Genomic DNA, 24,935 nt, shown 5'->3' with positions numbered 1-24,935 from the left:
CCTGTAAGAGCTACACAACACTTTTCCCCTAAAGCAGAGAGCAATGAGAAAGCAGGCTGGACATAAAGCAGCTATGCAATATCAATCGAAACATTCAGTTAAGCAAAAATCACTATTGTGTCATCTTGCCAGTTTGATGGCATAAATTGAAAATCCAATCGTCTCACGCCTCAAAAAGGCTCAGTCCCACTAACTGACCAAGCAAATTGTACATTTGTAGTCATGCCACGACTTAAGATAGAAACAGAAAGAAAGGGGGATGGAAGAAAAAGCAGACCATGATTCACCGAGAAAGGCAGGCAGACCAGGACAGCACTAAGATTTTGTCATTCTGCAACAGATAAAAAACAGTGGAACAACTGCTAGTATAGATGAGTACAAGCTTACTAAGACATCACCTGAAATACTACACACAATTCCAGCCAATTCAGGGAAGATGTATCCCAACTACAACAGGGCAAAGAAAGCCCAAGCCTACAGGCTCCGTTCTCCTGGCTACAGCAGGACAGGAGACAAACAACCAAAATCTTTATAGCCTGCAAAAAAAAAGACAGAGAAAAAAGAACTCTCTCTAAGAAAACAAAACACCAAAAAAATACTAAGAGTAGCTATTCTAGCAGACAATACTATCACAGGTACATATGAATCTGAAGTCATCAATAATTTTGGCTTAATATTTACAGACTGGAATGAGACTGTCTCCCTACAGAGATTTTTTCTCCTTACAAGCCTAACTTGTACTTTGCTAATTCTGAAGGTGCATTTGGCTTGTCTGAAGAAATAGAATATGACAACTCCAGAAGCATCATCTAATTCTACGTTCCTTAAGTAAATCTTTCTAAAAGTTTACATTGTTATTCTTAGTTTCCTATCAAAAAGGTACCTTTACTCAAGTACTTTAAACTTTCAATTTCAACTCTAAAAAGCAAATTTATTATACAAGTTAAATCCCACATTGACTTAGCTGCTATCCATTAGATTCCAGATCTTATTTTCAATGTAAATACAATTTTCATTTTATACTCTCATAAGTCAGATATTCCACAGTACTAAAAAAGAACAAAACATCCACTGAAAAAACATGCTGTTTTCCTTTCAAAATTGTTCAAATGAAAGCTTACAAAGGCAATGTAACAGAAAAAGTCATAATGCTGTGCACTCTGAATTTATTATGAGGCTGACAATACATTTTTCAAACTACAGTTCTTCAGACTTACAACTGTGAAATTGTTGATTTAGTTTGTCCTTTTGTTTTTCGTTTTTCAAGTCCTAAATTTTTGAGTCGTAAAAAGAAGCCTGACAACACACAATGTCAAGAGAGAAAACGCACGACTCTGATTTAACTTTTGTAGTTTCCAGAAGAAATGAGTCTTACATGATCACACAGACATCAGTATTTATCAGGATCTCAAGTTCAAGAATATTCAAATTATTAGAAGTTACTGAGATACTACTTGAAGGTTCTCTGAAAGTAAGGAGGTGGATGAAGAATCCTGATGACACCAGCACTGTCAAGCTCAGCAGATTTTACACGTCACAGAAACTGTTACAATTCTTAAGGATTACAATTTCTCTCATTTATTCAGTATTTTCATCCCACTTGAACAGAACCAAACCTACTACTATCCTCCTTTTATACAAACTTTTAAGAACGCTGTTTGTATACATACCATACTACTATTAAAGAATTAGAGAGTTTAGTCTGGTCAAATGGAGTCACATTAAACACCTGTATTCCTCAGTACCTCGCTGCTTCTCACCACATGGAAGGCTTGCCAAGAAAACCAGTACTTCTAACACGAGGACTGTACTTGCTTAAGTAATTTCTGCATTTTGTCTCGCAGGAGAGTGCCTCTACTGCTAATGTGGAAGGAACAGGACAGCCACCCATACTTAACGTGAGGAACCTGCACCCACAAATTGTTCCCCATTGCATATCACAAAACCACAGCAAAGGCCATCTCACTGCAGCATGGGTCCCTGCTCTGAACATGATCTACTCAAAGCAAGCCTGGGCCGCACGTTATCAGCACTCAGACAAGAAATGTGAGGTGCAGCATCTCTTCCACCCACTGGGACAATCACTTGGTCCTTTACCCGGGAAAATGATGATGAGGTGAATCAAGGAGTCATTAGGTTTCAACTTCTGCCTTGCAAGGTGTCTCCAATGGCTGTGTGCTGCTTCACAGTCCTTACTCTAGTTCACACTGACTCTGGAAAACGCCCTTAAGCCGTTCTTCCATCAGAGGAAGAGGCCTGAGGAAGAGGACCAACCCGTGCAGCAGCCTCCACTGAGGTCAACTCAGTGAAGGCCACCAACTGAATGGCACCTGGGCTCACTTCTCACCCACTTAGGGCACAGGACTTCTGCTTTATCTGTCTGTTTTACCTACAGCTTCCCGTGAGGCACTCTGAGCCACAGCACAACTGAAGGATGGGTCAATTTGGCTTGCTCACACAACAGAAAACTAACAACACTTAATTTTCCACTGGGTCAAGATGAATGAACTTATCCTGCAGCCGTATTATTAATAGATCCAACACTAAGAGTATCACCTTTTGTGATAACAGTCTGCATCTGTTTTAACACGAAACCACAAAATCCGAAGGAAATCCAAATGCCTCCAAGGCAGACCGAAAGAATGGAAACAAAGACGCCAGCTAGTCATTGTTCTGCAATTTTCTGTCCCGGATCCATCAGTCTGGAGGCTGTTCTAACTTGTAAAAGCTGGCTGCCGTGCTCTAAAGGCAACAGGCAGGCAGGACAGAGCACAGCACAGCTGAGAGATGTTCGGATGCTGGAGTTGTTCAGCCTGGAGAAGAGAAGGCCGAGGAGACCTTGTTGCAACCTTTCAATTCTTAAAGGTGACTTAAATGGAGAAGGGTTCTTTATTCAGGTAGATAATGATAGGACAAAGGGGGATGGTCTTACACTAAAAGAGGATAGATTTAGACTAGACATTAGGAGGAAATTCTTCCCTCAGAGGATGGTGAGGCCCTGGCACAGGCTGCCCAGAGAAGCTGTGGATGCCCCATCCCTGGAGGTGCTCAAGGCCAGGCTGGATGGGGCTTTGGGCAACCTGGTGTGGCGGGACATGTCCCTACACATGGCAGGGAAGTTGGAGTTTGGTGATTTAATTCTCTTCCAACCCAAGTCATTTTATGATTACTTTAAAGCCTAAGTCTCCTGCACAGGAAACTTCTCAAACCAAAACCATAAGCTTGAAACTACATGAAGCCTGGTTAACTACTCCAGTTTGCTACAGCCTCAAAAAAACATCCTACTTTGTGAACTGTGACATCGTATTTACCATATTATTCCAGGTAGATAATTTTTAAGAACATTCTTCCTTGTAATTAAACTACTGATCTAAGAATTGAGGGATTGGGACTTTGTGCTACACATTTTTATACACATCTTCTCACCATTCTAACCCTCTACTCTCCCATCTAATAAAAATCTAACTCTTGGTATGGTGAGCATGCAGTTTTTATTGCCCGCTTAGTTCTTGAAAGCGAAGGCACATATCATAGAAAGGTTATTAGGAAGCCCAGGCAGCATTCACTTCTATAGAGAACAAGAACAGACAAACATTCAGCTAAAAGGTTCTGGGTGAGGCAGGATTCCCAAACGTTTCACATGGTGGATGAATGGGGGAAGATAAGAAAGGCTATAGCTCTACAACTATCTCAATATTAATCAATTAGCATAATTGTAAAAAAAAAAAAAAAAAAAAGTAACAGTTTACATAAAAGCATTACAAAACCCCTCTTATTTAAACAGAATAAGAAATGAGCTAAGTTCATGAACATAGGGTCTAAATTCTCAGGCTGCAACAAGTACTAAAACACAAGAGTTTTATATTCCTGTAGAGGCTGAGCTCATCCCATAACCAAGTCAGCCATTTCACCTCATGTCACTGCCCTGGTTCACAGCTCTTTCCACTGAAGTAGGTCAATTACTTTATTTTTTCTGAAAATTTGACACTGTCACTTATCAGCCTCAGAAAAGTAGGTTGGGGCATTTTTAAACATATAGGTCACTCAACATTCCTGGACTGAAGATAGTCATCATAAAACAAGACAAAATTGATTGTATAGCTGTAAAAACAAGAGTTTCACTTTGATTTTTATCAAACTGCACTCTTGCCAGAAAATCTGACTAAAATGCAAGAACTTAGCTCTTCTGAGAAACTGAAAGCGATACGTATCTCTCACAATGCAAGTCATCTTACCTCTCCTCAATACCACCACACTTGAAAAAAAAAGTACTCATCAGGATGGTCTAGACCACACTGTTAAAAAGTCTGGTATTCAGTCTTGAATTTTAAGTATTACCACAAATAAATTTATTAATTAAATGTACAGATTACATTTTAGGGTACAACACTGCTGATTAACTCAGTAGCATTTTCATATATACACTACTCATATAATCAATATAGACAATATAGGTATTACTCTTCAAGTGGCTAATCTCTATATGAAGTTCCTGATTTTCTTTATGATATTAATTCACAGGAATGGAAAAAAAATATATATATATATGAATATGATATATGTATATATATATTTGTGTATATATATATATATATATATATTTAGTGGAATTAAAACAAGAGGAACAATGAATTTGGGGGGCAATGTTCCTTCTTACCTTCAAAAAAAGCATCACAAGAACAGTAAGGAAAAAAACTCAAACCCTAGAAGTCCATGGTTAATAATTCAACTGCAGGAGAACTCAGCCACATCAGCAGCTGAAGCCTGGAAGCAAAACTGGAAGCGGAGCCAAGAGCAGCTCAAGGAATGCTGTTGCAGATTACTCTGACTTTCTCTCTCTACACCAGCTTTTGGTCTCCACTCCACTCTCAGCCTGCCTTCCCTGTGCCTTTGGTGCTTTCAAAACATTGCCCTTCTTTCACCTTTACCACTCTCCCACCACGGGCTGAGAGCTGTACTGCTGTTCTCTTCAAAGGGTGCAATGCTGCAGCTGCAGCAGCTCAGAGCAAGGAGGAAGCTTCCCTGCTTCTCATTCCTCTTTTATCACTACAGGGGACCCTGCTGCCCTAGAGGAATGATTACACAGCAGTCCTCAAGCTATGCAAAGAGGCCAAGTCGTTCCTGACTGTCAGCCAAATTAGTAATTCTCTTTTAATAGATACAAATTGAGTAAGGATCTTTCCCCGAGCAAAGAGAGACACCTCCCTAACAAGCTTCTCCTGCCAGCTTCATGTAGAATAAACTCTTTTAAACTCTTCAGGGAAATCAGTGCAAAAAATACAAATAAAATGTTCTCACAAATCCCTCTGAAATGGTAGCTGACACTTTCCAAAAGCATTCACCCCGAGGAAGTCACAATATTTGGAAAGTTACTGCCAAAATGGCTGGGATATTCCAAATTTAAGGCCCTGTTTTCAGCTCCTTCAGTTCCGTGTGGATGTCTATCTAGCATGGTAAAAAAGGCTCAGCTTTCAAAAACTGCTCAATTACCTTCTCCTGCAGAATATAGTTTCATTTCGTTTTTTCACCTCACTCATTTCAAGGACTACATTGTTTGAAATCAAAGCCAACTTGAAGTCAACAGTGTCTGAAATCCTGATACGCTCTTCAATAAAACATGAAATTGGAGTAGATCTACTAGTTTTAAATCCTTCAAGACTGTGGGTTTGAAACACTTACTCAAACACATGAGTTATGGTTATTTCCTTTCCTAATTCATCAATTTCAGTTGAAACATTTCAAGATAAATAAATCCAAGCACTGCCACAAAATAAGAATATACAGGAGTTAACCAGAACCTTCTATATACTGGCTTTATCCACTGAGTTTCAGTTTCTGTGCAAACTTGTCACAATCCACAGCTACTTATGTTTTTCTAACAACATGAAATATAAAAATATAAACCTGAATAATCTAGGAAAATGTATGACTAATATTCATGGGTATATTATAGCCCGTGAGGCAATGATGATGCCTGTTTGATTTGAAATCTTCATTTAAACAAAACCCAACAGGTTTTAATCATTCGGAGCTCATAAGAATTGACCTCTTTAGGAAAATAACTGAAGCACTAATGCAAAAGTCAGATTAATTTAAACCACTGACTCTAATCATGTTTTTAAACTGCTGCATTTAATCTGCACTGAGGCAGTCAGTACATTTTAACTTAAAAAATCATTTTTAGACAGCAAGTGTAACAGGTGCAAAATCTTCCATGCCATTTGTACTTATTTTATACCTCCGTAATGAAAATATAGTAGGATAACATGATTCAGCCAACAAAAACAGCATGCACTCAAATCAACACTTTTAATAAATCTGTTTGCTAGTAGAAAGAACTGATGTTACTTACTGCTATTTCTCTGCATGCAGACATAGAAATTCCAGTACCTTCTATTTGCTTTAAAGCATAATCTTTATCATCTTTCCTGTGAAAGAAGAAAAGAAGTTTTTTTAAAAAAAATTGCACTGTGAATTTAAAGTGAGCTCTTTATCACCATTCAGCAGTTTCTAATTCATATTCTTCACCTTATTTTCTTTCAGTTGTTTACTGATTTAATGCCTGGATACAAGCTGAGCACTAAGCCTTACGCTAACCACACCACCCTGCTAGAGGCAAAATATAAATGCGTTCTCACTACTTACATAGCAATTTTGACTTTTTTAAATGTTATAATCATCATTTCTTCCATTCATTTCTTGTGTTACTAAGAAAACAGCACAAACATTTAGTGCATACTAGAATAAAGTTTCTCCAAGTCTAGCTAGGGGTACATCTCCTATAAATGTGGGACCGCGATGAGGCAAAAAACTTCCCCATATTTTAACAAGCTCTTCAGTGGCACAAGAACATTGTCATAGCAGCACCTTTTCTTTCCCCTGGGTCACAAAAAACATCCTAAAACTGTGCTTCTACCAAACTAACCAAACCACCAAGATGAACAACAACAAGGTACTCGTGCAAGCTGACATCCCTAGAGCACTGTTTGTCGGCTTCAGTAACACCTAACACTTAAAAACAAAAACCTCCTGTACTTTAACCTGCTTATACCTTGCATTCATTTATTTAAAATGCAAGGAACCTTTCCTTTTTGCCATCCTCAAAGAGCTCTCTCTAACTTAGGACACACAGTGCTTGTCCTTCTGGTTTTTGGGCTGGCATCCCCAGCACTCCTGAAGGACACAGCACTTAACAGCATCGCCTTCAATACTTGGAGCATACAAACAGACCCAAATCCTTGGGTTATATAAGAACCCTCATTAATTTTTAAGGAATTCTGCTTCAAGCTTTCATAGCTGCAAGGAAAATCCCTGCAAAAACAGAGAGCACAAACACCCAAAAGAAAAAAAAAGCCCTAGAGTTAAGCATTTAAAGCACATGCACTTGTTTACTCCAGCTCTCTCTAAAATTTGTAAGGCTTTGAATTGCTGTCTTGCAACATGAAACGCTCTCCACTATTCATCACTACGTATTTAATCCCTCAAATTATCAGGTCCCGTCCAAGAGATTTTGCATGGGGTTCAAAGACAGCCCACTGCTAGCAATAACTGTTCCAAACAGAAGAGGGGAAGAAGTAGGAGATTAATGGGCAAAACACAAACACAGCTAATGGGGAGGAAAAGTGTAATGAAACTGCGAGTGGGCGACAACAGATTTCAGTAAGAGGGCAATTACACAGAATCAGCAAGATGAAATCCAAGGGGGGGAATACAAGATCTGAAACAAACGGGGAAAAAAAGAGTAAGGAGGACAAAGACAGGAGACATTAAAAAGCTTCCATTTTATAAAAATAAAACTTAAAAAGCCCTGATTTGGAAAAGAAAGAGAGCCAATACTGAGCACAAACTCATTCATATGTGACCAGAGGAGGTGTGAGTAGGGAATAATTCCCTGTTCCTCACCTTACAGGAAAACTAGCTGCATGAAGCCTGAAAACAAGAAATTGTTATTAAGCACATCATTGAACTGTACCTAACAATGACACTGTTGTAAGGATCAAAAGCATAAGTGGAGTTGAAATGAAGTTACACACATTTATGGTGGATTGGTGAAACAATTTTTTAGCTGGAAAGATTTCCTTGTCTTTTCCTACCTCCCTTCGCTGGCAACAGCTCAGAACCATCATCAGATATAAATATGAAGCAAAACGGACTGGACAGGAGGTTATTCTCATTGCCCTATTTGTTTATAGACTCGGTTTCAAGGTATTTGAGCAGATCCCCACCCCGTGAGCAGCACTGCCACACCACTGCTGCCATTACAAGCACTCCCAGCGTCAGATCGTGGAGCAAAATTGGTGTGACCAGAGGCTACTCAGTGACCTGCCTGCTTGCCTGTTCCCGTTTTGTGGGGTTTGAAGAACTCAGCACAGAGAGAAGTGCTGCCACACGACTGCCATCATCACGAGCATTTCAGGTAGCACTGACTGCAGTTCAGGCCGCCTCCCGTTTACGAGTGTGAAATTCTATTTTTAGCCAATCCAATTCTTGCCAAATTAGAAGTCGGATTCAAATTTTCCATCGCAGATGGCAGACTTGCTCTGGGAATTCTTCAAAAAAGAGACTTCAGCTGTTTCCTAGAACAAAACTGGAAGCAAACACTCATTTGCGCATGTTGAGCCTTTTACAACCATCACTTTAACACGGAAATTTGCCGTGGGGTTAAGAACAAACCACTTTTCTCCTTACAAGAGGATACTCACAGTGGATGAAAAAAAAAAGTTAGTGAGGAAAATTAACTCTTAACATGGAAAGGCAGCTGCAGATCTGAGATCCAGAGATCCTGTGTCCAGCCACGCTCTGCCCTGACAGCCACCTGGAGTTAACCACTTGCTAATTTGCTCTTCCCTCTTGCCAGTTTGCTGCGCTCCTGTACTCACAGCAAGCAGTCTCTGCCCTGTTCTCCACCTACTCATCCACTGTAGAGGAAACATAACCACAGGATAAAGAAAAAGGAACTAAAGTTTGGGGGTAAGGCACATTTTAATCATCGCACTCTCTTCCAGAACCCGAAAAAACAACCAGGCTTAGGACTTGAGTTCTCTAGCTGATGCACATGTAGTTGAGCTACAAAGCACTCAATCAACTCTTAATCCTCTAGCATCTGTTCTAGGCTGAGCCCAGCAACCTGATGTGGTTACCCCTGCACCATCAGTATCAGCTACTCCATTCATCCAAGGACAAAAACCCCAAATTCTGTTAAGCCAAGCTGAGTTTTATTCACATAAACTTCCTAGAATTCCTTGGAGCCATGGGAATTGGGGGAATAGTTTTCTAATGGAGGGATAGGAATTTACAAAAGTGCTATGAAATCCAAGGAAAGGTCAAAGTGACAAACCTTATTTTAGGCAACTTCCAAAATATATTGACCAGAGGCTGTTTTCATCAAAACAAAGCCCAAAAGGCCTCTCTGTGGTTTTGGACATGGGCAATTGCACTCTTTGAAAATTAAAATATGTTCAGGGTGACAAGGCAGGAAACAAAAAAAGAAAAATAAAATATTTATAAGCATCTTCCACAGCTAACTAAACAGCAGCATTGGCTATTTAGCAGCTTGCATTTTAATAGCCAAGGAAGACTTGAATTATAATTCGACTGTAAATTTCTTCTTTTTAACAGAAAGATCCTGTTGGGAAAACCTGTCCACTTCCTCAGTTGCCTAATAATAAGACGTTAAGTAACTTTGGCAGATGCTCTGCCTAACAGCATGCATAGGAAGGCTGGTAAAGCTGTAAAACAGCAGAACGAAGAAAAGCAGCCTGAAAATCAATGGTCATTAATCCAAGTTTGTGTTATGGTCTGAAATCTCAAATACGAAATTAACTGGTGTAAAACTTAGGAACAATTTTTCTTTAAAAACAAGGAAATTCAAAGCCTGACAAACATCCGAGGGAAACAGTTTCTACTGCCTTAAAGCTACCACGGGGAACTATAAATGCAGCATCTATTCTGTAGAAAACTAATGAACCCGTTAATTCTTTATGGTTCTTATTCCCTAAAGAATATGAAAATCCCGATAATTAAAAGACAAGCATGCTAACAAAACATGATTTTTTTTTTTAATTCTACCGTTGAGAATTCCATTAACATCACTAGGAATAGAAGTGAAACACCCTGAGTAAGTACAGCTGTTGTAGTAGTGTAGGAGTGGTTCAGCCTCAGCAGCATTAATCCAAAAATTTCTCTGAATGCCTTAAATATAGCAGCTTGGATTTTACTAGGTGAATTTGTGCTACAAAACATCTTGGTCTTGACCAACTTACCCAGGTGAACACCAAGCAACACTGACCCCTGAACAGCAACCAGCTGAACATCCTCACTATTAACAGCAAAACTGGGAACAGAGCTTTCATATTTGCTAGGAAGAAAGGCAAGAAATATGAAATGCTCCACTACCGACTAGAACCTCAATAAATCACGTGGAAACTGAAGGGTTTTATTATACCTACAAACATCAGAATTGTGTTGAACAGCAAAGATCAAATTTAAACTACAAATAAGAACAAGATAACATGGAATTAAATTGTAGCATTCAAGTTAGGGGAGGAGGAGAAGAAATATTTACTCTGCTTAATTTCAGTATAAGTTATGGCCCTACTGAATTTGTAGATTTGAGATGGGCTGAAGAACTTAGCCATCACACAGCTGTAGGTTAGAAGATGAGAATGAACCATTTATGACAGAAAACTAACCTTCAGGACACCTATTTGGCATTTTCACATGGCAAAATCATTCCCTGCTTCCTGCCCCAAGCCATAGCAATGGTGGTGGGCTTTGTTGCTTTCATTTGATTCAAAAATCTGACTTGAAAATCAGCCTAGTACGTTTGACATCCAGTGAAGAAGTATTATGGATTAAATCTTTAAAAGATTTACACATGTATACCAAACACCAGGAGAACTGCTGTATACACAACCACTTACATAGGCACCAAAATAACACCTTGCTCTCTGGAAGGCCCAGAAAGATATGGGTGCTGGTCTGCCCTTTCAACTGGTTACTTGGAAGGAAAAACTTCTAGAATTACCTTTTTCCCCTTCTGATGCCATTTATGGCACTGAGTAGCCTTGCCATTTCACCTACTGGAATTCAATGGCTTTGACAGATTCCACAAACTTACCGGTGTGCTTTGAGCTTACACACCGAACCAGAGACCAAACAAAACCCTTTCACCCCTCAGGGAAGTCAACTTACATCCCCGAAGACCACTGTGTGCTGACAAGGTCAGAGCACTCTAGAAATAGACTTACTTGAGCACATCCAAGACAAACAGCCTCAATAACTGAGGACCAGAGTAGTAAGTCTGCTCAGATTTATGATCCAACTGACAAACCGAAACAAGCTCAGGATCTACTCTTTAGGCAGTGTTAGACACAACAGGTCGGTGAGGGCAGAGACCAACAATAGAGTAATGCAGATGACAAGCATCAGCAGAGCATAAACCATATAAAAAATAAGTATTACGTGCTTGGTACAAATGGTACGAAGTTTGGGAAGCTACATCATAGACACCTGACTTGCCAGAAAGCACACTGAGTCCAAACTTCTGTCAAAATAATTAGTGCACACAGCAAGGCTGATTGATGATCCTGTACCTTCAGAGAAACTTGAGAAAAATCTTGATTCTCTAAAAAATAAAAAGCCTGAACTAACAGTGATGCAATGATAATCACTTCACCTGCTTGTAATCCCATTTTCAAAAAGCCTATTACATTTCATACATTTAAGTGTTTTTAAATTACATTACAGCAGGAACTGAAAGCTCACAGCAAAGGTGTGCACAACAGCCTGATGTGAGTCAGGGGCTTGGTGCTGCAGGAATCCCACCTTCAGCCCCACGCATGTTCCCCTGTCCTTTGTGCTGGAGCCAGGGTTCAGCTGGAGATGGGCTTATTCAGAGTGTGGCAAACTGTTTACAGGTATTATTTTGTATGTCTTCTGCCCCATTAGAGCTGAAAGGCACCGCTGAATGCTCGGATGAGCAATGAGGCTGTCCAAGGGAAGAGAGCAAGCAGACACAGCAGAGGCAGAGCTGCTTCATCCACAGGCAGGATGAACGTGGTTCATCTTCTAACCCCTACGTGCCTTCCAAGGCAGCACGAGGCAGTGCGTTCACCCATGCCAAAAGCCACAGCTGGGCACTGTATCTGCTGCAGAAACAGTTCTAATTAGTGGAAAAGTTCAACATGGCTAAAGATGACTTCAAAATTGGGCAACAAAATCACCTGCAACTTTATCATTCACTTCGAGCTGTTTGAGGGTCACTTTAAAGTGATTTTACTTGTACTGATTCTCTCTACAAATATCATTCCAAAATGAAAGTATTCTAAAAAGACTTAATTTTCTAAGGGACACTTGTTTGGTTTTTTTCTGCTGTTGTTTCAAGAGCAGGAAAAAAAATGAAAAACATTTCAATTATATTACCTAAAACAAGTTGGATAAAGCAATACCAGAAGATAAACGTGAGGTTAAATTCCTGGTTCATCATTTGACTTAATTTAAAAACGTTTTGAAAAATAGAATAGTCTTATAGCATATACTAAACTTACAGAGAACAAGTCAACGCTATCTTCTGCGTTACAAACTTTCAGCCACACAGCCAAAGCCTGGTTGTGTTGGAAAGTTCAGATTTATTCAAGCCCAGAGTATTTAAATGTATTTTCAGCCAGCTTAAAGTTTATCCCATCGTAGATACTTGCTTGCTCCCTGCACAGAAAATATCTGTCAAAAATCAGATAAACAGATTCTGTTATGAAAGCCTCTTACGTATTAATAAATGATAAAGGATAATAATGCAAACCAATCAAAAAAGCTACTTTGTAGAGGATTTCAGCTCAGAAGAGTAGCTCACAACTGTTGCCTCCTCTACGAAGTTTCCTGCAGGTAAAGAATAAAGAATGGTTCCTACTCGTTGATCTGCAGACACAGATAAATTCAGTTCACAGGACATTAAGATATTTTATTTGCTATTTACTTGTGCTCACCACTAAAAGCAGCACCTCACATCCCTTCTAACAGGGTGACTGCCAGCATCATCAGCACCTGCTTCCCAGATTCACCTGGCTTGGTTCCTCCACCACGTTCAGTTCTGGTCTAGACCTACAAGACCACAGCACCTGCACAACCCCTCTCTCCTAGGATGTATTTCCAGGAGCACATCTTCATTTTCCTCAGCATCAGTATCATTTCCTCCAAGTTTCGATCAGTGTGATGGATGAACACGTTAAGTTTTGAAGAGTTAAGAAGTGTTTGGATAAACATATCATTACCCTTAAATACATTTCAAAGCTCAGAAACTATTGACAGAAATATCATATTGAAATCTTAGTTTTACTGTTTTCCCTTTTCCTTATTTTTGCTTCAGAGAGTCAACATGCAGATATAGCTACCTTAATACTACACTCAGATTGTCTATAATTTCTAGTTTAATTAAATTTTAAGGACTAAATGAAAAATCACTTAAATACTAAAGAATCTAGCAAAGTAGAAAATTAAAGATATGTTTCTACAGTATTATTTCAAAACCCTGCTTTTTTTTTTTTCTTTAAGATACATCCCTGATTCACAATAAATGCAAGCAGGTAAAACAGTATATTCAAAGGTAGGGAGAAAAGAAGGCAGTCTCTGCATTTCTTTCTATCTGCTACTTGCCTTCCACCCCAGAAACACACATTTTATCCTGAAAGAAGTCTATCAGCATGACTCAGTCTTGCACAGACTTTACTATGCAATTTTTATATGGAGTGTGCTTGGAGAAAAAGACAAAGAAACCTTGACAAAAGATTAAAGCATACAAGGAACACAGCTTGGGAATGAAGCCCACTTCATGGGCTCACAACAAAATTTGCAGCATGTCACGTAAAAATAAAAAGCCTCATTACTCACCAAAACATTGGCACAATGGAAGCATTGCAGAGCAAGATGCTCTAGCAGAAGTAAATGTCTCAAGCAGAGGGCTAACTCAGGCACCTGCACTTCTTCCAGCACCAAAATACTTCCAGAACATGGTACCACTGATATGCCAGAACAGCACCATCATTTTTATCAGAGAGAAAGGCTTGTGCAGAGACTATTTTCTATTTCAGAACAAATCCCGCAGCAATCAGACCTTTTGTGGAGAAAGAAAAGGTCACTGCCCACAGCTGGAGGAAAACCCATCCGCAGCAAGCCAATAAATAACACTTCGGAGAGACAGCTAATGCTGTGCGGTGAATGGCAATTAGCAATTCACTTCGTTCCTTTTGTTCTTTGTGTTCTTTTAAATTAAAAACTTTTGCCACAACACGCAGTTTGGCAAGAAGATCAAAGCAGAGCAGTAAATTCAATGCTACACTACACATGGGGCTCTTCCCACCCAAGAATTTGCTGCTGTCAAACGAAAAGCCTTTCCTTGACATCCCTCCCTTCCTGCTCCTCGCCACAAAACCCCTCTCTAGGACAGCTCAAGCCTGTGCCACGCTCCTCCACCAGCAGATTCATCCCCTGCAACCAGCAACAAGCTACCTTCACTCCTGGAATAATAAATCCTGTTAGTCTACCCTAGTAGGGTATGAGAAGGGTATCCCCAAACCCGCAACACAGCACGTGGTAAGAGCAAAAGGCAAGGAGGGGATGGATGAGGAGAGGCAGAGATGGCACAGAAGGGGAAGTTACCTCTCTGCCTACTTTCCTCTTTCTCAAATTGGTAAAATTTGAGGCAAAGGCAAACAAACAAACAAAAAGAACACACTACAAACCACAGCCTTCCACCTATTCTTGCAACCAGCTCCAACACAGAGTACCTGAAGAGGCCACAGTGCCTGGGGTGCAGTTAAGGGCCTTTTTCTCCTTTCTCCCACAAAATTATTGTTTCACAGCCAGCCTAAAATCTAAGTTTTCACACAGCACAATCACAAGGCTTGCTTCTATGACAAAACCAACCGCAGCACTCAGAGAAATCCTGCACCGAAGGGCAAGCACCAGTACCTCGCTCCTGACTGTAAAAACCCCGAGCTGCTTTATTAAAACACGCAGCAGCTTCAACCCTACTTTTACATAAAGCACTACACGAGGTACCTCTCTCTTCTTTTTAAAGGAAAATATTGCTGGACTTCATTTACCTTTTCTTCTCTCTAACCCCTCTGAAGTCACCTCGGTGTCTGTAGCACTTGAGAAAGCCGAAGCTGCTGCCTCCAATACCAAGAACAGGATTTACAGTAACCGTGACATTTTGTTCTCCATCACTGCCAATAAGTCCCGTGACTCCCTGCTTTTTAAAAATTACTTGCGCTGAGCTGGCACTTGCACAAAACCATCATTACAAACCCCAAAAAAACTCTTAAGGAATAATAAAATCAGAGGCCAGCGCTGTGCGAGTCAAGAACCATTTTTGCATGTGGATCACTTCACACCAGCACATCATTTATTACCGCCCTTACCATCACAAAGCCCTTCCCCAAGCCTCCACAACCACCCCAAAGAGCCATCACCAGCCAAGCTGCTTCCCAGCTGTTCACAACAAGGGATTTCCAAACAACCTAAAAACTTCTGAGCAGCCCAGTTTCTAGGAGATACTATTAACGGCCCCGTTAATTCCTAAACTTTGGCTGTTTCTCTACCCAGAGAAGGTGCTTATGGTTAGTTTTAGCCTTTGGAATCTTCCTGGATTTCCAAAAAGTGTTTAATAAGGTCCCTTTCCATCAACTGCATTGCCTCAGCCTGTTCCTATATAAAGCTGATGTCTCCTCACCTCAGAACCTTTCACATCTCCACTGCCTCTGCTGCTGGTCCACCTTTCTGGCAGGTAGTTTCCACTATTTCACTATTTTTATTAAAAAAAAAAAAAAAAGTCACCATTGCCCTTTCCAGCCTTCTACAGCTTAAGTCAAAGCACTGAGTTATACATCCCAGTTAATTACCTGCTTATTTCATTTCCGAGCTCCTTCACCCATGTGAACGTGCCTCATGTTGACTAGTGACTACTCACATCAGTTTGTTCAAGCAGCCCCTTCTCCAAACACTGCCTTTTGGGATCTGGTGCATTCCTTACCTTAACTTTTAAGTTCTTTCATAAAGCCCTGACAAAAACAAAGCTCGTTTCTTGCTGTCTTTTCACCTCCTCAAGACACCCCTCCTGCAGCTCAGCGATCCCCTGGTGCTACAGATTGTGTCATCCTACAGATTGATCAGAAAAGGGAGGAGAAAATGGGAGCAGAATGCCATGCCCTCATGCCCTTCAAGTAGGTTTTCAAGACTGGGATTTGGGCTTTGAGGGGGTTATGGGAGAGGGAGGGGGTTGCCAAGTGGCTATCCCATCATGTCTTTATACTTAGCCTACCATTACTGTCATTCTTCTCAATATTCATCATTTAATTTTTGATTTAATTGTTCAGAGAATATACTCTTAGTGCCAAGGGCTTCCTGTATTCTGTTGGGCCACGTCAGGTACTTTAATTGCTGGTAGAGCATCTTGGTGAGCAATACACAGCCACTGAGAGCCACTGAGCTTCCAAAGCTGTCCCCAGGCAGCTTGCAACGTTTCACCTTTTCGGCTCCTCCAGCTTTAAGCAGCTGTATCTTCCCATCACCACCCCCTTTCCAATAAAGAAACGCACGAAGTTAAGTGGTACTTCAGCGGCTTTCTTAGCCTCGTTCAGACTCAGCATCCTTCCAGGAGCAAAGCACAAAACGTGTCTGTCACAGCCCTCGGTGGCAAGAGCTTGAATCTGCCCTCCCATTGCACTGCAGGCCAAGCTGCAAGGTGATTCTCCTGCTGCATGTCCCCTGACCGGCTGTTTCGTTACTCACCAGCCCAAAGTTTTTCTTGGTGTCTCTCCATCTGCCTAAATTAGTCGAACAAGCCATTCGTGACTATTTTCTGCTTTGCAGCCACTCTGGTCTCACACAGGCTGATGGAAACGCAGACCCAATGCTATTTTCCCCCTTACATGTGCCTGGGATTCTACCCACATAGGTTCAGTGTTGCAGTAGGTCCTTTTTTGTTTCTGAATTGAGCATTTGGTTATCTGACACTCATCTGGCAGTCGTAAAAACCTCACCTGGAAGCTAACAGAGACCTGAATGAACCTCAGAGCAAATGGCAGCGAGAGCACATTTCCTCATGAGGGGTTGTTTTGTTCAACCCTGCTCAAACAGGACTGACGTTCACTCAAAAAGCAAAGAGCTGGGACAGCAGACAGCTCAAATACAGAAAGTTAGATAAGATTCGAGTTACACACTTGCAGCCTCGCTGTCCTGGAGCCCGGCAGGCAGAGCTTTCTCCATTTCTCTTCCCATGCTCCGTACCTCGCACAGTAGCTCCGTGAGAACAACACGGGTCATGAAACCTGATTTTCGGAGGCTTCACTGGGGGATTATCCAGTGTCTGTAATTGCAAGCACACCTGCAGCAAGGCCCCTCCCTCGCAGGATGAGGTCCTGGCTTTCCCAGGAACCACATCCAGGCCAGAAACACAAGGGGCAATCAGGGGATTGAGCGCAATCCAGAGCCCTTTGTAGGCCGAGCTCCCAGTTGCACACGGTATTCACACACCCAGTAATGAATTGAGGCTTTTTTTTTTTTTTTTTTTTTTACTACAATTCTCAAGTGTCCTTTATTCAAATGTCAACATCTTGTACACAAGGTGTTAGAGGCACACAGAACGGAGCACTCCCAGAAAAACAGGCAGATTGTTCCAGTGACCTTTAGCTGTGTGCTTCCACGTTCACAGAACAGGCGCGGGTTTTTTTCCAAGCCTGACTTGAATTTTGGATGTTTTGGCTACCAGCTGTACTTGAGAAAAATCACTGTGTTCTCCTGAACGTTTTGTCCTTTCAAGAACATCTCTGCAGCTTTAATCCTGATTTGGAGACTTCCTCCTGCAAATCCTGAGGTAAGCACACCACGCTTTGCCCCGCCACCACTTACCAGTGAGGCTTTTATTCACAACAAAGACAAGGATCTTCATGCTCCTGCCTCAGCCTCATTACCTTATTTAAACAAACTTAGATAAAAATGCCTGTATTGAACCTTGAAAGGCATTTCTAAGGCTTAATTTAACAGAGGGAAGTGAACTGATTCACACCATCTACATCAAATCCGAGTCCACATCTCGGAGTACTTTATGATGTTACCAACCTGCTCCTCGCTGTTTCCAGCAGCCGGTTGCACAGCGACTCCACGCAGCAACCCTGAGCTCGCTCAGTGTCAGAGTTAGGTTCTGAGCGAGGCTGCCGCCCCGGGCCCCTTTGTGTGGTCGGGTTTGATCTTGATTTGCGAGCTGTGCTTTCCGCAGAGCCCTTATCGCAGGCGCCAGCGACCACAAGCTGTACTGCTTAGAACAAACCAGGTCCTACAGGCGGATATTGACCCACCTGAGGTCGCTCTTTTAGAACCTGCCCTGGCCAGAAAGGCTCCTGCAGATGCAAGAGAGGCACGAAAGGCTCACCACAGTCCCTTCAGTGTTATTAAGCTCGATCAGATGTCAAGAAACGCTTTCTCAGGGTCTGCTTTCAGCCTGTTCACTACAGAACTGCTGCTACTCAGGGAATCACCTGCGCTGCGCTTACTTACAGTGTTGGTTTTTTTTTTGGTTGTTCCTGGGGTTTTTCCATAATTCCTGTTGGGCTGCTCAGAACCCAGCAGCTGGGAGCGAGCTGAAGGATTTGTCTTCCCGCTCCCATAGCCGGACTCCTGACTCACCTCTCCCTCCCCGTTCATTCCCTGAGGCAGAGCCTCAGATGTTGCTCTACGGGTAACTGACTGAAGGCTGTCCTAGGGGCTGAAGTCTCTTCATTTTTATTCCTGCCTTACAGCCTCCGTGGTAGAGCTCCTCAGATTTCAGGTAATAAAGGTTCTCAGTTGTTTTGTTGTATTTATTTATTTAATTTCTAAGAGTCTTAAAACGTGGGAATCAAAGAAGAGCACGAGCTAGAGCGAGCACACCGCCTCATCATTTCTCCAAGAACATCCTTCTCCAGGAAATGCACCTCCTCCACAACCAGCACCCTCAGCTATTCTCTATTCCCTCACAAGAAACCAAGCGCAGCAGTACACGGCCACATTATTTACATTTTGTATTGTTCTCATTCCTAATCCAGGAAAAAGCAGATACAGATCTGCTCTTCTGTAACAGCTCCCACACCCTCCTTGCCAATGGCTTCAGGTAGCAATGAAACATCCCCTGGAGGCTGTGCCAGCTCCACCTTCGCGTGGGTTCCCCAAACGAATCAGGACATCGGGGACAAGAAGGACTCAGGTAGCAGGCTGCTCAACTGACCTCAGAGCCCTGGAGCCACCTGCCAGGGAGAGAAGGGCAGGAAGCAGATGGGAAATGAGTTAGGAGAGCACTTCACAAGAAAAACTAAGGAGCCCAAGACACCGTGCAGCACAGTGCACGTCTCATTATACAGATAAGAGTTTAATTAGGAGCTTTCTAACGACTGTGGTAACGGATCCAGAAGAGATTTGGGGCACACACTTCACCAAGGTAACTTGGACATGTCACAGGGGCACCACCAGCCTGCGGCACCCCCGAATTCTGCACTGCTCGTCGTGGAGGCAGCAGCCAGGAGCTCGCGTGCCGGCTGCGGCTCTCACCGCACGCACAACAGGCATCAGCTGCTGCTGCAGGGAGCTGGGGCTGGCACACCGCAGCACGCAGATACAACCACAGACAAAAAAGGATGTCTGGAGAGCAGAAGATGAGCTGTTCAGCAGGTTATACCAAAAACTAGGGGTATGAACTTCACAGCACAACTCCTCAATGCAGGGAGAAGCAAGAAGTTCTAAGTCTTGACCTGTTACTGCACTTCCTGTGAGCATAATTCCCCCTCTGGCCTCTTCATTGCACTCCCAAACTCCTTGTTCCTCTTGCTAGAAATCAGTTGTGATAACTTGGTAAATACAACCTGGAACAGGCTTAAACTCTTTCAGTGTCAACCTTATGAAAGGCCAAGAACTTCTGAAAGCAAAATCCCTCAAGCAACCAAAGGCTCTCGACTCCTCTGCACTTCCCCTTTGACAACAGGTTGCACAGTTTTTCTATGTTGGATTAATTTTATTTATTTATTTATTTTACTGTTCAGAAAAAAATTGTTCAAGTTCTATGAAACCAGAGCGGCATCACCACCTCTTACCCAAACTGTTGGTTATTTTATACGACTTAGCTTCCACGTTAGCTTCCAGTAACGCACTGGGGGCTATCGCTCCAGTCTGAGATCTTCAATTATATCATTTTTTGGCTGTTGTAATTAAAGAGCTAGACGTTGCCTAAGAGCGACGCTCAATAGCTTCTTACTCTCATCCAAACCACAGCCGATAAGCAGAGAAAAAAAAAGAATATTTGGCAGTGCTCCAAATCACCACCGAAACCGGCATCCCTGCTCGACTTCAGACTGCAGCTGCCTGCTGAAAACTGAAGGGGAAGCAAGGGAAAATACAGTGCAAGATCAATCCCATGACACGAGCTGCCACTTAGGTATCAGCTCGCTGCCACTGGCGCAGAAAGCAGAGCCTGACAGCGCAGCAAAGTGCCTGCCGCGGGTGCTGGAGCAGGCAGGGAGCCCACGCTTCCCCTGCGAGCCCTCTAGCGTCCCACCGCTTTGGTGCACCGAGGCAAATACCTGGGAGCCGGTTCCTGATCAACTTTGGAGGAGCCTGATCTGGTCAATTAAATAAGCAAAGCCCTTCACGTCTCTGTGACAGCCCAACAGGCTTAAAAAATGCGGGTGTATTTTTCTGTTCCTGCGTAAGTCAAAAAAAGCTTTAAAACCTGGGCTGAGCAACATTTTTAAGCACCCAGGAGGCACACAAAGCAGATTTTTTTGCAGGAAGTAACTGGAGCTCTCTAGACAATAAAAGTGAACTGCCCCAGTGCCACCAGACACAAGAGGATCGGTTTCTTGATCCAAAGTCTGGTGCCTTCTCCTGTCCCTTGCTGCTCTAACACCATCCTGGCTCGTCTCAGAGCCTGCTGCAGGTCCTGCACGGATCGGAGAGGCAGCGCTGCTCGACACAAAGCCAGGAAGGCTCTCTTCAGCCACAGAGATGACAAACTTCCTAACAGAAGGAATTGAAGTGAAAAGTGGAGAACCACACGCAGTTTTGCCACGGGCAAAGCACCACGCGGAGCTCGGCTGTAACACTGAGGCTGGTGAGGGCCAACAGGGTCAGGCACTGGGCCTGAATACCTACCAAACACGCGTGGAACTGCGCCTGGAGATTCCCCTTGGATGTTCTCGACACACTAAGCCTGGCCCAAAGCCCCACTTCATGGCAAAGGGCACAGCACGGCTGCAGCTGTTGTGTCAGAGCGGGGCCAAAAGCTGGGCTATGCCCTCATCAGGTCACCCATGAACTCTCTGCTCCTTTTAAAAGCATTCTCAGTGCCTGAAGATGAGATGGCTGCCTACCTGTCCCCAAAAGACCCCCCTGTAGCTCAGAGGACGTCCAGTTGCCTTCCTCGAGCTAGGACACGTAACCTGGATCCTCATCACCAAGAGCTTTTGGACACAGATTCACACAAAGAGCACTACTCAAACACAGCTCTCCTCTGTAATTGTTCTGTTCATTGCATATCCACAAGTAGAATGTCACTTCAGAAAGAGCAGCCTCAGTATTTCTAACAAAACATTTGCAGTCCTGAGGTACAACTTCAAAGTACCCTAAAACACGTGATGCGTTTTAACAGACATAGAACTTGGTTATTTTAAATAAGATTTAGAATTATATAATGCAGTTCAAGGCAAATGCACATCTTCACAGGAAAAAAACCCATGCAAGTTCAAGCAGAAGACAGCAAACAGCTTAACGCATGGAGAAAGTTGGAGCTGCGTGAGCTCGACCAAACGAGGGGGTTGTTTATTCCTCCGGCAGCATGAAACGTTTGGGGGGTGTTTAAACAGCGCTGTCTGGCATGTAACAACGCACAAGCGGGGTACTCTACCTTTCACACACCCACTGCTGCAACAGGCACGTTATCAGGAAACTGAACTGCTAGTCTGGGTTTGCTTTTGCAATCTCTTTTTGATACGGGAATCAAAATGGAATCTTTTACCTCGAGCCTAATTCCAGCCATTCGATTCAGCATCACCTATCTGCAGCTATAGCATAAGCCATAAAAATACCCACAGATATCTACGTCTTAAATGTTTCAGAGATTGTCTGAAGGCATATTTGAAAGAGAGTTTGCAGATAGCTGGCAAGGAAAGGGGCAGGAAAGGAAGCACTAAGGGAACAATAAGGCAAAAAAAAAAAAGGAGACAGTAATTGCAGCTCAGCAGTCTGCTGTTAAAGTGGTGTTAAACACCGTATCTTGATTCCCTCACCCTCCTGGAGAGAGAGGATTTAAAAATCACATGCACTTGGAGAACACAAGAAATTCTGCTTCAAATCCCCCTCTAATTCTCCTTTTGAAGCACACGATCCCATTTCCCTGGAATTTCTGGAAATAACACCACCTCCACCACCAACTCAGACCACGCTCTCCCTCCCATCACCAAGCAGACCGATAATTTTGCCGAATGAAATAAATAAGAAATCAGACGAGTTGGGGAGCGACTGCTGTACACAGCCTGCAGGATTCCGAGGCAACCCGTGCGAGCAGCAGTGGTTAGCTGACTCATAGCAGCAAGCCCAATTCACGCCGAAATAACTGCGCTGCGATGAATATCAGCAGATGAGATAAGCCGCAGCCGGTCCCGCTGCAGACAACGGCTCGAGCACTGCTGGAGAGAAAGCTTCAGAGAAAGAAGCTGCTCCCATTTCCAGCGAGAAGTTAAAGCAGGCTGCGGGCAGCTATTTACCTAAAGGTAGAAATGATGCCCAGACTTCCCAAAGAGGCTTTCTTTCACTGCCAGGGCACAGAGCGCTGCCACCAGGCTCCCCGGAATAGCGGGTGGATGCAGCCCAGGATTTAGGACCTGTTAGCACAGCCCCTGCCTCCCCGGTTTCTTTTGCTTCCCACTCGCTATTGTTCTGGTGCCATGTCAGGGATTAGTGGGAGCTGGCTGACAGTTCGCCCTGTCTTTCTCTACAGGATCCGCACAGAGAAATTTGTTTGCTCCAGTCTGTGCTAAGCAATGCCACAAATAACGATCCCTGAACGCATCCGAGAGCCCTGCAAGGACCAGCAGCCTGCGGCTCCAGCAGCAGCCGGCAGGAACACCTAAAATGGTGCCTACAAGTGATAACCCAGACAGGAAAGCCCCATAAAAGAAAAAAAAAGGAGCCGCTCCCCGCTCTGCAAAGGGGGGCTGAGCGCTTTAAGCTCTCCTCGCTCCCCCAGCGCCCCTCCAGCCGGGGATGCGAGTCACAAAAGCCGTCGGCACACGGAGGGGACGGGACGGGAAGGGCCGGGCTGGGAGGGACCGAAGGGACCCCAGAGGGGGCACGGGGTGAGAAATGGGGCGGAGGGAGCACGGAACTGGGGGGGGGGGGGAGAAGGGGAGAGACACGGCTCCTCACTCACCCGTCCTTGCGCTTGGCTTTGTAGACGTGCCCGTAGGTGCCCCTGCCCACCTTGCAGCCCTCGTACTCGAAGAGGTCCTCCACCCGCTCCCGCTCGCCGGTCAGCTTCACCTTGAAGTCATAGTCCATCTTCGGCGCCCCCCCCCCCACAGCCACCACCACACCGGGCAGCAGCCGCTGCCCCCCCCCACAGGCAGCCGCGCACCCCCCGCCCCCCCGGCAGCAGGACGAGGACGAGGAGGAGGAGGAGGAAGACGACGAAAAGGAGGAGGAGGAGGAGGAGGAGGAGGAGGAAGGCCCCGGGCCGCCCCCCGCCTCCCTCCCCAGCCCCGCTCCCCGCCCGCCCGGCGGCACCCAGCCGGTCTCTCCCCCGGCGGAATACGGCCGCGACGCCTGACGGCACTGTCGCAAAGCGGCGTCGCAAAACCCCCGCCGCGGAGCCGCCGCCGCCTCCTCCTGCTCCCCGCCCGCCCGCCGGCCGCGTGGAAGGCGCCGGGGCCCCGCCCCCTCGCCCGGCCCGGCATGCCTTGCGGCGCGGGGGATGCTGGGAAGTGTAGTGCGGTGGGTGGGGAGGGCACAGCGCGGCGCGGGGCATGACGGGAGTGGTAGTCCCGGCGGCGGGAGCGCGGGGCGCGCTGGGAAATGTAGTCCTCAGAGAATGAAGGGAGCTCAGCAGACCGGGGGCAGGGGCCGCCTTCTCTGCAAAATGTTCATTGTTTTCGTTAGTTTTTCCTGCCAGCTGCGTTAAATGCCACTCACAACTAATATATAAATCCATTTTTTGCTGCGTTGCTCTGTTTGCACAGACGTTTTAGTCTGGGGCTCCTTCCAAGGTCCCTCACGGGCTCTTCGTATCAACCAATGCTCAATCACACGTCCCCATGCCGCCAGAATGTCCACTTTGTTGGTCTTTCTTTTTTATTTTTCCCCCTTTTTCTGTGTGTAAAGAAAAACAATCATTCTAGCAGTGTGAACATCTTCTGGAAACCTTGCAGCTGCTGATGTGCAGATGTGTCAGCAGAACACTGGCAGCATTTAGGATCGCAGTTTACTTAAAGCTGAAGTGCTGCTCCTGCAAACAGTTTGGTTTGTAAAGTGAAGTATTCTGCATTTTGCACTTAACTACAGCGTTGATCCGACTAGTGAAGTGTCCTAGATTCTGGCAGGAGTGCAAGTTACCAACAAGCATCCACCCGTTCTTTGGATCCAGGTCCGGTATAGCGCAGAGTTGTGTTAGAATGCAGTGGGACATCAGCTTGCCAGATGCGTGACCATCTTCAGTAGCTCTCTGTGTGGTTGCTTTATGCTCCTGAAGAAGCCAGAGAATCAGTTCTAAAGGATCTTGACAGATGTTTAAAATTCTGCCTAGGTTACTTCCCCTTCTTCTTCTCCTTCTTCTCCTTCTCCTTCTTCTTCTTGAAAAGAGACTTACTGTAGGAAAAGAAACCCCAATATTTAATATTGTTTTATTGTTTTATATTATTTCAACA

At 44.0% G+C, this 24,935-nt stretch overlaps 1 protein-coding gene across 6 annotated transcripts in view; it reads right to left on the bottom strand.

The window, feature by feature from the left end:
• CDK8 (cyclin dependent kinase 8) overlaps positions 1-23,574 on the bottom strand; it is a gene marked incomplete at its 5' end in the record, with an annotated part of 72,676 nt that extends 49,102 nt beyond the window's left edge. For all 6 annotated transcript variants that reach the window (XR_014317109.1, XM_082755904.1, XM_082755905.1 and 3 more), the window contains 2 exons: positions 6,353-6,428; positions 23,447-23,574. Coding sequence is in view for 5 of the 6 variants with exons in the window: in XM_082755904.1 (XP_082612030.1) it covers positions 6,353-6,428; positions 23,447-23,574 (204 nt within the window). The remainder of the gene's footprint in view (positions 1-6,352; positions 6,429-23,446) is intronic.
• Between the last annotated feature and the right edge of the window lie 1,361 nt (positions 23,575-24,935).

Source organism: Aythya marila (assembly GCF_965140915.1).
Source record: "Aythya marila genome assembly, chromosome: 1".
Classification (NCBI taxonomy): Eukaryota; Metazoa; Chordata; class Aves; order Anseriformes; family Anatidae; genus Aythya; species Aythya marila.
Note: the sequence above shows the minus strand (reverse complement) of the source record. Positions and strands in the feature narration are given on the sequence as shown.